The sequence below is a fragment of the Halictus rubicundus genome, chromosome 5 (assembly GCF_050948215.1).
Source record: "Halictus rubicundus isolate RS-2024b chromosome 5, iyHalRubi1_principal, whole genome shotgun sequence".
NCBI lineage: Eukaryota > Metazoa > Arthropoda > Insecta > Hymenoptera > Halictidae > Halictus > Halictus rubicundus.
Window position 1 is genome coordinate 10,641,478 of NC_135153.1, and position 15,652 is coordinate 10,657,129.

At 32.0% G+C, this 15,652-nt stretch overlaps 3 protein-coding genes and 1 long non-coding RNA gene across 12 annotated transcripts; 2 read left to right on the forward strand and 2 right to left on the reverse strand.

The window, feature by feature from the left end:
- Positions 1 to 291: 291 nt before the first annotated feature.
- Tango4 (transport and golgi organization 4) lies at positions 292 to 3,288 on the forward strand. Of its 2 annotated transcripts, XM_076788270.1 has the most exons (10): positions 292 to 424; positions 539 to 645; positions 714 to 838; positions 914 to 1,191; positions 1,772 to 1,921; positions 1,997 to 2,191; positions 2,265 to 2,383; positions 2,490 to 2,669; positions 2,758 to 2,911; positions 2,995 to 3,288. In XM_076788270.1, exons 1-10 carry the CDS (start codon positions 422 to 424, stop codon positions 3,052 to 3,054), a joined length of 1,371 nt encoding a protein of 456 aa, XP_076644385.1. In that variant the 5' UTR covers positions 292 to 421; the 3' UTR covers positions 3,055 to 3,288. The 2 variants fall into 2 exon arrangements, with proteins under 2 accessions (XP_076644385.1, XP_076644387.1); XM_076788272.1 differs by lacking the exon at positions 292 to 424 and having other exon boundaries at positions 538 to 645; positions 704 to 838.
- Positions 3,289 to 3,387: 99 nt separating this feature from the next.
- On the reverse strand, positions 3,388 to 4,089 carry LOC143354294 (uncharacterized). The gene is made up of 2 exons (XR_013082310.1): positions 3,977 to 4,089; positions 3,388 to 3,462 (listed from the first exon to the last, which is right to left on the reverse strand). It is a non-coding gene; the product is annotated as an uncharacterized LOC143354294 (long non-coding RNA).
- A 173-nt stretch (positions 4,090 to 4,262) lies between these two features.
- On the forward strand, positions 4,263 to 9,233 carry Pasha (microprocessor complex subunit partner of drosha). Of its 6 annotated transcripts, none has more exons than XM_076788264.1 (7): positions 4,263 to 4,659; positions 5,046 to 5,932; positions 6,187 to 6,270; positions 6,449 to 6,833; positions 6,925 to 7,202; positions 7,442 to 7,878; positions 8,184 to 9,233. In XM_076788264.1, the coding sequence occupies exons 2-7, from the start codon at positions 5,560 to 5,562 to the stop codon at positions 8,514 to 8,516; spliced, it is 1,890 nt and encodes a 629-aa protein (XP_076644379.1). In that variant the 5' UTR covers positions 4,263 to 4,659; positions 5,046 to 5,559; the 3' UTR covers positions 8,517 to 9,233. The 6 variants fall into 6 exon arrangements, with proteins under 6 accessions (XP_076644379.1, XP_076644382.1, XP_076644381.1 ...); XM_076788267.1 differs by having other exon boundaries at positions 4,263 to 4,532; positions 5,522 to 5,932; XM_076788266.1 differs by having other exon boundaries at positions 4,263 to 4,532; positions 5,531 to 5,932.
- Positions 9,234 to 11,742: 2,509 nt separating this feature from the next.
- Rilpl (Rab interacting lysosomal protein like) lies at positions 11,743 to 15,126 on the reverse strand. Of its 3 annotated transcripts, none has more exons than XM_076788275.1 (7): positions 14,974 to 15,126; positions 13,942 to 14,289; positions 13,744 to 13,864; positions 13,225 to 13,352; positions 12,696 to 13,066; positions 12,218 to 12,316; positions 11,743 to 12,148 (listed from the first exon to the last, which is right to left on the reverse strand). In XM_076788275.1, the coding sequence occupies exons 2-7, from the start codon at positions 14,251 to 14,253 to the stop codon at positions 12,025 to 12,027; spliced, it is 1,155 nt and encodes a 384-aa protein (XP_076644390.1). In that variant the 5' UTR covers positions 14,254 to 14,289; positions 14,974 to 15,126; the 3' UTR covers positions 11,743 to 12,024. The 3 variants fall into 3 exon arrangements, with proteins under 3 accessions (XP_076644390.1, XP_076644388.1, XP_076644389.1); XM_076788273.1 differs by having other exon boundaries at positions 13,723 to 13,864; positions 14,974 to 15,125; XM_076788274.1 differs by lacking the exon at positions 14,974 to 15,126 and adding an exon at positions 14,817 to 14,940 and having other exon boundaries at positions 13,723 to 13,864.
- Between the last annotated feature and the right edge of the window lie 526 nt (positions 15,127 to 15,652).

A 15,652-nucleotide genomic window follows, 5' to 3' on the forward strand; every position in this document is an offset into this window, starting at 1 on the left:
GGAAGCGTGGGGATCACTGATGAGATATTGGACGGTTTTTCTCGCGCATGCGCGACGATTTTGGCATCAGTAAAGTAATAAAACTGGCTGAAATGGGATACCTTCTTTACCCCTCATAATTTCACAAAATTTGTTATGATTTGATTTTCAAAAATGAATGTATAACATGTATATATATTATATTTGTTATATATTTATTATTATATATATTCAATTTAATATGTATACACGTAATATACAGTATATCATCTTAGACTTTTCCGGCACTTTCCCGCCAACAACACTTCCCCGCTACTTTCTCCACAACGTAGATACAGTACTGGTTTTGGTCGCGCATACGCGAGAAAAATCGTCCAATATATCATCACTGCACTGACTGGGAAAACACTGGTTTAAAGGAGGACAACATTCTTTGGAGAAAATGGTAAAAACAATATTTCTTATCTTACAGTAACTGTTAATAGTAATTTTTAAGGGAACACTAAATTTTTCTCTTTTCATTTTCCATCTAGTATTATAGTGTTCTTTTTCTTTATAGGATGTTCAAAGACATTCCGTGCATACTCTTGTCTTCAGATCTTTAAAAAGAACACATGACATGTTCCTAACAAATCAAGGTACTTTACCACCAGTGGATCCTAATTTGTAAGTACATACTATTTCGTATAGGAAAAGCAATGAAAGTGTTGAAATAATATGCTAGGTTTATGTAGGTTAAGAATGAAAAAATCTTTGAAAGCAAAAGACTGTTATGGGCCCATATTGGAGCGAGTGAAAACCAATAATTTATCAAAAATGGAAAATGAACATGAAAATGCAGATCCTCCACCACCTGGTGGTACGTGTTTTAATTGTTTATATTTACATAAATTTCATTTATAAGTGTTATTAAATATAAGAATTTGATTTATAGACGAATCCTTTGGTGGAACTAATAATAGTGCAATGATATCTTATAATCCACTACACAATAACAATGGAGTTGTAACACAAACAAATACAGGAGGGAATACTGTTAATAACATCTTAATGATACCACAAAAGAAAACACCATCTATGGCAAAACCAAAATGGCACGCGCCATGGAAATTATACAGAGTTATCAGTGGCCATCTCGGTTGGGTGAGATGTTGTGCTGTTGAACCAGGAAACGAATGGTTCGCTACCGGCTCAGCAGATAGAGTTATTAAGGTAAGACTTGTTTTACTTGACATTTTTATTTGTTTTTAGACATGTATGTATACTGGGTGTTTTAAAATATATGGGCATAACTTCAGGGATGGATTCAATACGCTAGAATGACAAAAAAAACTTCATATAAACATATACTCAATATGACCTTGTTTCCGAATTATAATCGTTTGTGTATGATACTTGTAATTTAATAATTTCCATAAAAAATTGTTCGATACAAGTTTCTAAATGATAGTACAAAGAACATGTATTAAACTGATTGAAACAAATTACAAAATAGTGTTTACATAGCAGACCAGGAGGTCGTGCATGAAAAATGAAGTATTACTTCTAAATAATTCAAGGAAGCAGTCAATAGAGCCATAAGAAATACTGAAAGACATAAATAGCTATAGTTCGGAAACAAGGTAATATCGGATATATGTTCATATGAACTTTTTTGTTCATGTTGTTTCATCATTTTTACCTTTAAATATTCTTCTCCATTAATTAGTTTTACTCTTGTCTCACATAAATGGTTTGTAATATTTATGATAATATGTATTTTCTTGATACTATTTTCACATAAATAATGTAGATATGGGATCTTGCAAGTGGGAAACTAAAAGTTTCTTTGACTGGACATATAAGCAGTGTTCGTGGATTAGCATTTTCTCAACGTCACCCATACTTATTTTCTTGTGGAGAAGATCGACAAGTGAAATGTTGGGATCTTGAATATAATAAGGTTAGTAAATAGACATATCTGGAATACACATATAACCATTTAGATTTTATAGTCGTAATTGTTTTTTGTCTATAGGTTATAAGACATTATCATGGTCATTTATCAGCAGTGTACTCCATGGCATTACATCCTAATATAGATGTATTAGTAACTGCTGGTAGAGATTCCACTGCAAGAGTATGGGATATGCGTACCAAAGCCAATGTACACACACTTGCAGGTCACACTAATACAGTTGCTAGTGTTATTTGTCAAGCTGTAGAACCACAGGTATTCTTTACCAAGAACTGTAGAAATTTTTAAAGATTACAACATTCTAATACACTTCCCTTTCTCTTACTAGATTGTTACTGGAAGTCATGATTGCACTATAAGGTTGTGGGACTTAGCTGCTGGAAAATCCAGAGCTACTCTAACGAATCATAAGAAAAGTGTTAGAGCTGTAGCCTTTCATCCATCATTGTATGTATACGTATGCGTGCGCACGCGCGTGTAGACATATATGTTTTATACTAAAATGTTCTATACCCTTGATATGTTTATTTATGTAACCTGTCCTGTTTATTAGATACATGTTTGCCTCAGCATCCCCGGATAATATTAAACAGTGGAAGTGTCCAGAAGGAAAATTTATACAAAATTTATCTGGTCACAATGCTATAGTTAATTGTTTGGCTGTAAATGCTGATGGTGTTTTAGTTTCTGGTGCAGATAATGGCACTATGCACCTTTGGGACTGGAGAACTGGGTAAATTTTATATAATCTCTATTCTGTTTAATTTAAATTGTAATATTATTCAATATCTACAACAATTCTATTCTATGTGCTTTACAAGGTATAATTTTCAACGTTTACAAGCGCCAGTGCAACCTGGTTCAATGGATAGCGAAGCTGGAGTTTTTAGTATTACATTTGACATGTCTGGTACTAGAATGCTCACCACAGAAGCGGATAAAACAATTAAAGTTTATAAAGAAGATGATACTGCTGTAAGTACAATTTATTATCTATGAGTTAATTTTATAAAAATTAAACCATATAAAATTTCCTCTTTATTTGTCAATATTTTCAGACTGAAGAAACACATCCTGTTAATTGGAGACCCGATATAATAAAAAGAAGGAAATATTAAATGTTGCAGCGTTTCTATTGATCGAATAATTTAAATATTTGAAAGCATTACATCCAAATCAAATTCTTCTGGAATATCCCCTACTTTTATATGCATTGGTTTTGCGAATCTACTATATTTTGGCAAACACTCGAAACATTTTTTATCACTCACACTATAATATGAGATGAGAATATGAGACTGTAATATAACACTTCTCATATGAACATGAGAAATATAACGACATACATAGTACTTAAATAATAGTAGCTATTCTTTTTTGTTGGTTGATATAAAAACTTTACAATGATCACCAACATGACATAACTTACAAGTTTCTACTGTCTCAGCCTCTTCTTCTTATCTTTCCTCTTCCGCTTTCGTTTTTTGTGTTTTCCTTATTATATTTTTCTTTTGCTTTTAAAATATCTAAAACATTGAAAAAGTTGTTACATCGTGGCACGGTGTAAGAAAAATAAGTGGTTCAAGTTCAAGGGACCGTCTTAGGCTGTGACAATTAGGTTTTAATATTGTGACACGACACCAAATGATTCACTATAAATAAAGGTAGAGCAGTCTTTCAAAAAATTAACTCGATAGAGTGTTTCGTTCCGGTATCTGCTAATGGAGTCATCCATTAAGGATTTTCTAGCAGATCCTTGCTTTGGACACCTGATGATAGAAATTAAAAGTGATACAAATTCTTTTAACTAGCTGTGCGAGTACACACAGTAGGTTTTAAAAATCATTTTTAAAAAAATTTATAACACTTTTCTTTCAATTTTGCATATTTGCACGTCCTCTCATAATCATGTATTTCTAAATTTCAAGATGGCGACGATAGTGTGGATAAGGTCCATGCCATTCCATTTGGCGAACCTGGCCACATATTTTTCGTAACCACTTACAAACTATTGCAAACTATATAGATAGGTCTCCTTACTCTTATTTCTTATTTTTGTGCACGTAGCCGTGTGATGGGATTTAGGGATTTTGGGTGGTTAGGGTGCCCGTTGATCGCTGAAGCGCTGTCCTCATGGGAGACGTGTGAAAAATAAACTTTCAACAAAGATATACCTTGAAAATATTACGCGCAAATTACGAAGACCTAATATAAGTTGTGTTTGCTATCTTTTGTTGTGAACTGTACGTCATAAGCGATCGATATTTTAGGAGAACTCCCTCTATATCCTGCCCCTACCACTTGTTCCTACTTACAGTATAGAACCTGGTCTTTATTGATTGAGCTCTAAGATGTGTACTCTATAATTACAGAATAAAATCCGATTCGTTGGTTTAGAATAATTAAATAGTGCTTGTGCTTATGTGTTCAATAAAATTGAAACAAACGATTTGTATAACGGCTATCACAAATAACATCGGCTGATTGAAATTACTCGTGTAGATGACATCTAACCTATTTTTGAAAATTTTATTGGAGTACTATATAGAGCTAGTAGTTTACTGAAGTTACATTATTGTCATATACATTAATAAAGGTACTATTATGGAATTGTATGATATTGATGATAATATCGATCTGTGTTAATTCGAAAAAATGTTACATGTAAAAATGATTTTATTATAGTAACCATAATCATAATTTACATGAGCAGAATATCATTGGTATTGTTAAATATTACAATTTTGTGCAGTTATGCACTGATATAAAAGCTATGGAATAGTTTTGATAATTAGATTGCAGATCGTTATGTAAATCTACATTCTTGTAAACTAATTTACAAAGACAAAAAATAAATAATAGATTGAAGCATTATCAAGCTTTATTGAGCTATCAGTTTACTCTCGTTAGAAATGCATAAAATCTGCAATCTATTCACGATAGAATTTGACAATGAAATTTAGACAATTGTGACTTCATTGTACTTTATTTCTTTAATACGATCGATTATATAGCTTTTATAGTAGTGTATAATATTTATATTCGTTTTAAATACTAAGTTGAGACGATATATTAAAATTAAACACAATCTATATTATCTTTCTATCAGATATACACTGGATGTTATTTTAACACAAAGCGCAATTGAAGCCAGTTAACAGGTTCAATTTCTCAATGTTGTTCCTGTTCGGCTAACCATCTAAATAACAGAAGGAATTGTGTCAACTAACCTCTACAATATTCAGACACTATAATATATCAGTTATGTGATATGTACTCATGGATATATAATAGGCCGCAAACTGCTAACACTAATGCAAATGTCCAATTTTCGTTGCCATTTTCAAAGTGGTTTCAAATCGATTGGACTTTGGGCTCATTGGTGAAAGTGGTGTGGCCATACAACGCGTGTGATATTATTTAATCTATGAGTCATTATGTATGGAGTTTACACTTTATATCGAATATCTCTTTCTTAAGCCGTATTCAAACACTTGTCAACTGTTGATGAATATATATATTTTATCTAATAAAAGAAGTTAGACATCTGTTGTAATATTGAGCTTATGTATCGCTGATTATTAGATCTTACAGTATTTTAGCAGATACCTTGTTATACAATAATGGACAAGGTGAAAGAAGATGTTATCAAAGAGAAACCGGAAGACACAGTTTCCACAAATGAAACCGTGTCGGAAATGAAGGATTTGTTGGAAACCAATAACGATATCCATAATAGAATGTCAGATGCGAGTCAATGCAGTCAAACAATGGAAGAAGATACTGTAACTGCTTGTAATAGTTCTACTATGGAAAAATGTGTCATGGTATCTAACACAGACAACATCACAGTCACAGACGATTTAAGGCACTTTGATGTTTTGGATGATTTAGAACGTCATCCGGATCAAAACTGTTCGGATATGGACACTGATACAAATGGAAGTATGGATTCTGATGTACCTGATGAAGAAATTGAAGCAATGTTAGAAGAAGGTAATTCCTCATGAAGTAAAAAATTCAGTTATTGAACAATATGTGTTACACATTTTCACGTTAAAAGCTTACGGGATAGAAGTTCTAAAAAATATGGAGAGTACAATATATGAAAGTATAAAGTATATGGATGGAAGTGTTTATCAAGTTAAAAAAAAAAGAAGAGATTACTTGTTCTTTTTTTTCTACTTCTTACCATAGATTGTACAGGAGCAGAGAACATTTTTTAGTTGAGTATTATATGCTACTATTAGGTTTACCAGAGGAATTTAAAAGCAAAAGGAAAGACAAGAAAGATAGTGTGCCATACGAAGAAAAAGAAAAACTTGTCTTGGATGGTAAGCATGTGAATACTTTTGATTGTTTTTATGGAAAACGTAAATAAATCCGATCATGTAACGCATATCATATGTCATATGATTCCGAACAAAGTTCTTGCACACCTCTAATATCATATAAGATGAAATAACAGAAAGAACGAAACACTCAATTTCTACAGAATAACACTGTTTATAGAAATTGGCCACAACCATTTCGATGTGCTTCCTGAGGGTTGGGTGCAAGTAACGCATAACAGTGGGATGCCTTTGTATCTTCATAAACTAAGTAGAGTTTGTACTCTTGCCAAACCATATTTCCTTGGACCAGGCAGTGTCAGAAAGCATGAAGTACCTGTAAGTGCTATACCTTGTCTTCAGTATAAAAGAGCTCTTCAAGAAGAAGCGGAAGAAAGACAGAAAGAGAAAGAACGTGATCCAAACACAGAAGTATGTAGTCTTCCTAGCGCGAGAATCGAAACGATTCAAGAAAATCGGGCAGCTCATTCTTTAGACAGTGAACAACTAAGAAATTATTGTAAATCGCTCTTTCGTTTTAAAGCTATTAAAGTAATGAGATTTCAGTAAGTATGTTTGTAATGATATCTCTAACTCACAGCAGTTACCCTCCCAGTTATGTCAGGTTGTTGTTCATCGTTATCGTTTCACCTTCAGGTCATGGTCAGCAAGAAGAAAGTTCACAAAAAATAAAAAACACCGTAAACAATTAGAACGACCAACTTTACCCGATGGAACGAAATTAATAACATTTCCAGTTAGTAGCTCTAACGTGACAGGGAGTAATAATAGTGTTACAGGAGACGACAATGGCGGACAAAGACCACCAAAGCACTGGATAATGAACCCTTCGGGAAAAAGTTATGTTTGTATACTCCATGAATATGTACAACACGCGCTTAAAAAACAACCAACTTATAAGTTTAAGGAATTAGGTATGTTAAAGAAACGTCACATTTATACAATAACTTATATTTTGAACCAGGTGCTTCTATCGAAATGTAGAATTATACTGGTAGCACAATATGAAAAAATACCGGTATTATATCGGTTTCGGTACAGCCTTATTAATGCAGTTACCGGCATCAAAATCATACCGGTCTTAAGCCCCTGACATTTAAACTGTAATATGTCCGGAAAGATATCTGAAAAAACATAGGAACATTCATTTCAGAAAACGCTGCAACACCATATTCTGCTGTTGTTTGCATTAACGACATGGAATATGGCAGTGGCTTTGGTAGCAGTAAAAAACAAGCGAAGGCTAATGCTGCGCGCAAAACCCTAGAAATCTTAATCCCTCAAATGAAAGATAAAATTTCTGGCGACAGCGGAGGAGACGCAACCTCCGGTAACAGCAGTCGAATGATCAAGGCATCCAGAACAAATTCCGACGCAGACTTGTCGTTTTTCGATGAAATCTCGATAACGGATCCACGAGTCGCGGAATTTTGTGCGAAAACAACTGAGCCATCACCTCATGCTATATTAATTACATGCCTACAGCGAAATTATGGACTGGGAGATATGCACATCGACTATTCTGTAAATACTTTAAAGCATCAACGCAATGAATTCACAATGCGAGTCGGAAAACACGAAGCTACTGTTGTAAGTAGTTACATGTTAATCTAAAATAAACATAATTAATGCGAACTAAATGTGCTCTTCTTATTCTAAAACTTATAAGCAATAGACAGTATTTTGTATTTCAGTTGCCAGATTTATTATAAATTAATTAGTGATTAATTTTCTAGTCTAGAACTTTGAAAAAATCGATTTTTGTATTTAAAAATATGCTCATAATTATCCTGATTGATTGCCCCTTTTTTTAAATATGTTGATAACTTTATTCAAATTGCCATCGTCCCAAATTCCTGGTAAAATTATGCTTCGATCATTAATCGCTGTTTCAGGTATGTCGTAACAAAAAAGATGGTAAGCAACGCGCAGCCCAAGCAATTCTGCAACTTATGCATCCCCATATTCAGTCTTGGGGTTCTTTATTAAGGCTCTATGGATCTCGCAGTGTAAAATCTTTCAAAGAAAAGAAACAATTGGAACAAGAAATTACGCTGCTACAAGGTAAAGCTGCAGTGAATCAACCAAATCATGCTATTTTAAGTAAACTTAGACAAGAAATGCGAAAATTAGCTGATCAACGACAAGCAATACAACCTATTGGTAAGTTCGTACCACCAGATTTGCCAACAGGGTCTGCAGCCAATTTGAACAACGTAGATTTATAGCATCCTAGTCAATAATGCGAACCCTACAAATCTTACTTTATCTCATAAGTTTTGAAATGACGAAAGTATTTCGAATTTCGTTATCATTTTTGGTCTCTTCTGCACAAAGTATTTTTTATGCCAGATAATACATTGTAAAAACAAGATTCTGTAGAAATGGTCCTGACTAGTACATGTATGGCCTTGAATATTTTAATTTTTGACACACTGTACAAATTGATTGCTTGTAACAGGCTCCATTAAATAGGATAGGGTATTAATGGTGTAATGGGATGTTGGTTGAGAATAAATGACACTTAGGCTCTCCCAGTTTTCTACAATCGAAATATTAAGCTGTCTAAATACTACCTCGTCTGCCATATTTTTGTTCCACCATTATAGATTTTTAAATTAACTAACTTGTTATGTACCACTATAGATGTAGATACAATTTTTAAAATTAGAATTACTTTTCTATAAGGAGGCTAATGGTATATTCCTGTTTTATGTATGAAAGACGATTTTATATATATATATAGATCTGTATGTGAGCATTGAAAGAACAACGGTTTTGAGAACATGACCATTTATTTGCAAAGAACTGATTACAATAAACTATACTTCAGTTCTATATGTATTAAGGCATCAAAACCTGTGTATTAATAACAGTGATAATGTATTCAAAAGTATTACAATTATTCTAATGAAATCACTAATAAAATTAATAATATAAACAAATGATCAAATTATAAATAAATCATTTAAATTGCTTCCACGAATATATGTATATATACATTATTTTATTAACTGTACCTGTCGTCTTCTTTGGCACTTCACATAATTTGTTTCTACATTATTCTTTGTTTAAACCTACGTTTTATACGATACTTGAGTAGTCATTAATGTTCAACAATGTTAAAGCAAAATTAGTAACACAATCAGTGAGTTCTACTTCCATGTTGACTTTACTCTACTGACCATTATGTAGTCATAGATATTATATTGTTTATATGTATATCAAAGGTGATCCAAACTATGTCTTTTACTTTAACTGTTATTTTACTTGTGTAGAAAATACAAACATTAACGTTCATTATTTGTATACTGTAAACTGCAGATACGACTTATGTTTGGTTTTACATATTATGTATGCATTATATAGTTGTGTGTAAATGAAATTGTCATTTGTTAAATACTGTGTAATATATAGCACATGTATAAATTTCATCCTACACAACTAGATATGTGTAATACCAGCAATTATGATTAAGTGTTTGTTACACTGTTAACGATAGTCAGTAATATGACTAATATAATATAATTTGTTAATTTTTGTTCTACATACGAGATACAGAATTTTTATTTAGTTTGATTTTCGTTTTATTTTTAAACATTAGTAACTATTGTGGAATTATATGCTCTGAAGAATTCTAAACCTAATCGTTCTTCATTACCACAAACATATTTAACTTTCCTTGAGAATGCGTAACAGACTGTATTCTTCAGGTATATTTTATTACTTCATTTTTTTCCTTTTTTGAGAATACGTTAACATAGAATATTGAATACGAATATGTTTATATAGTAGGCACATTTTAGTAGGATCAGAATTATGATGATTTCAACAGATATACAGTTGGAAAAAATCATTTCGTTTCGCGACTGCAAACGCATAATACTAATTCTTAATTATAACTTAAGTTACAGATATGTTTCCAGTGTACGTGTAACTTAAGTTACAGTATGATTTTTTAGAATATTAATGTTTTAATATCATCTTATACATTCTATAAAATCTGAATCTATGTAAATAACTATACGTGTGTTCACTATTTTTAAAATAATTTTTTTGTGTATGGAATCATTTTGTGTATTGGATATTCAAATGGTGTAAAATTTTGTAAAAATTTTACAAACTCTATATTAAATTGGTGAAATTTAATATTAAATTAATAATTGTATCATTGTCGATTATGTTACATTAATGTGTTGATCCTTCAGTTACATCTACAATATGTTTATGTAATGTTTATAAGTCTGTGTTCTTCCTCAATCCCGTACGAAACTAACGCTGGAGGAAAGCCTATTTTGATTCCTTTCATAATTTGAATTCATGCAGTAATTAAAGAAATTACTACTCTGCATATCATATACCATGTGTGATTCATGAAGTACTTCTTACAGTAAGTATTCATATATATTAAGATCTTTTCCTCAAAGTATATTACTCTAATACATTTAAATACGCGATTTCTAATTTTTATGTACAAGCTATATCAATACAATGACTATATTCGTTTTTCATTATGAACTATACACAACAAGTCAGCATATTTCAATAATAATTTCAGTACGCATACAAATTTTGTAAACGCGTCTTAAATAAAATTTAATTTCGAAAATATTAGAAATTGTCTTCAACTATGACATATTCATTTCACTAAATACCTTTTTAAAATGAAACAGTGCATATCACTGTAAATAATTCAAAATAAAATTATCATTTGCTATGCACTCCACAGTAAATAATTCATGGTACTAAAAATGTTAAATATGCTGCACATTAGTACATTATGATATTTCAACACATCGATAAAATTAGTATATGATACATAAGAGATTGCTCAATTTTAACGAAATAGAATTAAACTTCTCGATTTTATCTACAACCATTCGTTTTATATTAGACGTGTATAATATTTTTAAAAAATATTACTGCATTCCAAAACTAAAACTACTTCATTATTTTGACTACTTTCCTTTGTATATTATATCCGATATTTAATATATCGAAAATTGTAATACGACTGAAAAGAGGATGATTCTATACACAAAAATAAATTAAATAACAGAATATTCAACTTTTTAAAGAAATTAACCTCGCATGTAAAATAACACTCTGTCAGCCTAAACTTTGACCACTATTTAGTTAGAAGTTACTTGAATGCTTGTACACCCGACAAATATCTGAACCTAATTTTCTCGTAAATTGAGATGAAAAAATCATATTCTATGTTTCTAACATATTGTTTTACATAGAATCACCTGTTTTCAATTTGTATCCTGATTTTCGATATCCTTTATGTTTGGTGTATGGTGGCCATGTATAAAATTCAGAAATTATTGAGAGAGAAAAGGACGCTAGTATATGTATTGTTATCAACGTGTACAGAGTGAGCAGATCTAGCGAAAGAATCAGATAGGTGGCTGTTCTACATGCAAGGAATAAGTCGAAAACGAATAAAACATTTTTCAAATGATGTTTCATTTCATTGTGTACAGTAAATAAAAGTATACTGATGCATGCGTGTATCTAAATGCGTCGTTTTCGTATAAATGCCTACAATCGTATCAACTAATTAAAATACCTAATGTTGTTTGATTTTAAATGATTAAAAAAAAAGATCACTGTAAATGCGTAGTCGTCGTTAAGAAATAAAATACTGTATGTTGATCCAACAACATTACGTTCAACCAATTCTTGTAAAATGTTTCAAGTTACTTAATCGTTGGTCAGGAAAAAGAGCCATTATACAGACTCATCACATGTACTATTTCCAGAGAGAGCCATCTTTGATAGACTAGAAAGACTTCTGCGTGGACTGCTACCAACTAAAAAGCTACTGCTAGACTCTGAGAATATTTTCCGGAAACTGGAAAATAAATTATACTACTTAATGTACTTTATTGCGATTAAAATGATGATGTTTGAAGATACTTACAATTTACGAATCCCAGATTCAGACGTTTTCTTCCAAGGTGCATCGTCTGGTTCGTAAGGAAGTGGCCCTTGAACTGGAGCATCTTTATCTTCTTCGATCCTGCAGAAGAAATAAATCACGATATACTGTCAGTCGCAATAATATTCGAACACTCCTAAAAAGACATTAAACCTTTTTTAATATTGGACCATACGACTTGGAATTTTTTGAGAAGTTAGAACAATTAGTTTGCTACATGACGTGAGAAAGAAATTTGGAAAAAATTTCAATTAGTCAGAGTTGCAGAGGAAGTACCAATTACGATTTTTTGAAGTTTCTTTTTCACGTCATATAGTAAATTAATTGTTTTAATTTTTAAAAAAATTCCACTCATATGGTCCGATATTAAAAAAGTTATCGTGCTTTTAGGAGTGTCCAAATATTGTTGCGAGTGACTGCAATGTCAATACAAACTCGCAATTTAAAAATAATCACGTACGTATCAGGTTTCGGTCGATACAGCTCTAATTCATCTTCTAAGTCCGAGACTCTAGCTTTCAGTTCATTTCGTTCGTGCAAAATTTCTTTCAATTCTGCAGTGGTAAACCTTGGTCTATCAGGATCGTCTAGATCATAAACAGCCTTGTTTGTTAGATCTGGATATCCCTGTAATTTACTTAAATCTTCGTTTTCCTTTCTCGCTAAACCAAGACGAGCTCGTAGATTTATCAGTTCACGATTTTGGTCTTGCAACTGGGCCAAAAAATCTGCTCTTTCTTCCACCAATCCGCGAGCTTGCATCTGCGCTTGACGTTGTTTTCGTTTCAGTTCTCGCCCGACCACTCCAAGTTTTTCAACCTGCGCTGTTAACTGCAGAGAAAATCCAAATATGTTAGAATAAAACACACGTTCTGTCATTAGACAAAGCAAAGCAAAAATAAAAGGAAAGCCTCTTAAACTATATCCGATAATGTCATATTTTATTATTATTTGGATCAAATTACATACGAACATAAGTACCAATTTACATTTTCTATTTCCGAATTCTTCTGCACCAACTCTTTGTCTCTTGCTCGAATTTGATCTCTTTGCTTATCTATCATAGATCTTAAATGCTGTAACACTTGTATATCGACTTCCTGACTAGCAGTAAATGCTGAAAATATATTCGTGTAATTAATAATACATATGTATATGTATGTAAGTACAAAGTAAGGTATTAGAAATTATTAGAGGTGTGCAAGAACCCGACACACAGTCGAACGAATCGACTCCATGGCGATAAAAAATCTGCAACTTTGCTTCTGCTTTATATACTTTAATAAATTTTTAAGAAGTTAATCATTACATTATAGCTTTTATGTTCCGTTAAATTTAGTGACCTTAATGGACTGAGTATCCAGATATTCACTTTATTATCAAATATTCATTTTCCAAGACCTGAAATGCTAATTTGAAATACCTTACCCTGTCTGATACAATAGTTTTAACATTGTGTTAGTAAATAAAAGATAGGTTGTTAGTACTTTGTTTACTGCAGTACTGACTATCACTACGTGATTCTTGGAGTGCCTCTGCTAAGCGTCTATTTTCTTCCTGCAATCGTGTAACCATTCCCACTAGGTCACGCGATTCTTGTCTCCAATGTTCCTCAGTTTGTTCTAGTTCCTAGACAGCAATTGAACAATTTCGGATAAAGAAGAAACTTAACAAATAATATATTGAAATTGTTTTGAAGAAAATACTTTTTCAAATCTTTGCTTATCTTCAGCTTTGCCAATCTTGGCGCTTTCCAATTGGGAAATCTTCGCACGTAACTCTTGGACTATTGTGTTTTCGCGTTCATTTTTAGTCGCAAGACTTTCTAACAGTTCCAACGCGTGTATCACCTTTGGCATTAAATTAGTCACAGATTGTACTCCAAAGGAATCTATCAAATTTTCACATTCTTTTCCTATTTCCGAAGCAATATCGTAAACATCTACAACGGACACATCCGATAATACAGCATAGTCCTCCATGTTGCTGGTTGTATAATTCTCCAGACAAAAAGGCATGAATACTCTTTATATCAGAGTACACTGTATATGAACCTGTTGATAATAAAACAAAAGGAATGATTTGATTAGGTGATTGGCTAAAATCTGAATAGTATGACAGTACAATAGCATCAGCACTGATAATATGGAACTGTTTATCTCAATTGACATTCCACGGAATCTTCAAAACATTGATATACAGCCTATCATAGAAATTTCTTTGAATATAGAGTGAATTACACTTTGAATATTTAGTACATCATCGAATTTCAAGAGTTTTTTTTTGCAATAACACAGAATCAATGAGTATACTGTTGTGTGACTAGCTATATATGAAAATTAACAAATTTAACAAAATAAGACAGAACACAGCTAGCCTCACTGCAGAACACGCGAAAGTTAAAGAATATTGTCAAAGTTGAATATTCTATGCACGAATAAGTGACTTATCATAATTTCTGTTAAGTATGTCTAAGTAGAAGTAGCATAATTAACACAAGTTTCTTCAATGTATGTTTATGTAATACAGTTTCGCATTAATTTAGGCGTGGTGTTAATTAACAATGTAACATTGGACATACAAGATTGTCAATGGTATTACTCAGAATTAACTGACGACATTTAAGTACTTGAAACTATGAGATCACGATTAATCGCATCCACAATGCTTATGTCAAATTCCACTCAGAACCGCATATTATCGTACAGTTACGAGACATTATTATTTGTTATACGTACACGTATCTATAAAATGTTAATCCGATCGTGTGCACCATGTGAAACGAGTACATAAATCTAAATATTTTTTAAAAGAGAATCAAATATGTTGAGAGCCGATGATCTAGTAACTCTTGACTAAGCTAGCCTTTTTTCTGGTTCCGCGATTTTTGCGAAACGCATATTCAAGCGGTCAAAGCTTTGCAGCGATTGGATCTTTCCGATCGAACGACTTGAACCTTTTCGCGATTGTATGATGCCTTTTCATATTTAACTATATATATACCAATAATCTTCACTGCTAAAAATCAAAGTAAGAAAGGCGAAAGTCAGATATCCGTAAATATATAAATGAAAATAGGATCAAGATGAAGTATGAAATATGAGGAATAAAGTATGACAAAAAATATAGTACAAAGTGATGAATTTTTATTTTATGAAAATATATACTTCTATTTTACTTACTTTTTGATCACTAAATTAGTTTATCATGATGCATTCGCAAGTATATCTGCGTGTGCAAATAAACCATAAAGAAAAAAAGACTGCAATTCAATTGCAAATTCTTTAATTTTATCCACACACAGTATTCGAGTAACAGTAGACGAAAGATTACAGCATGTAACAGTTGAACATTCATTAAAGTTTATGAACATTACACTTTCTAAAAATCTGTAATTATCCTTTTAATTTTTTTCGG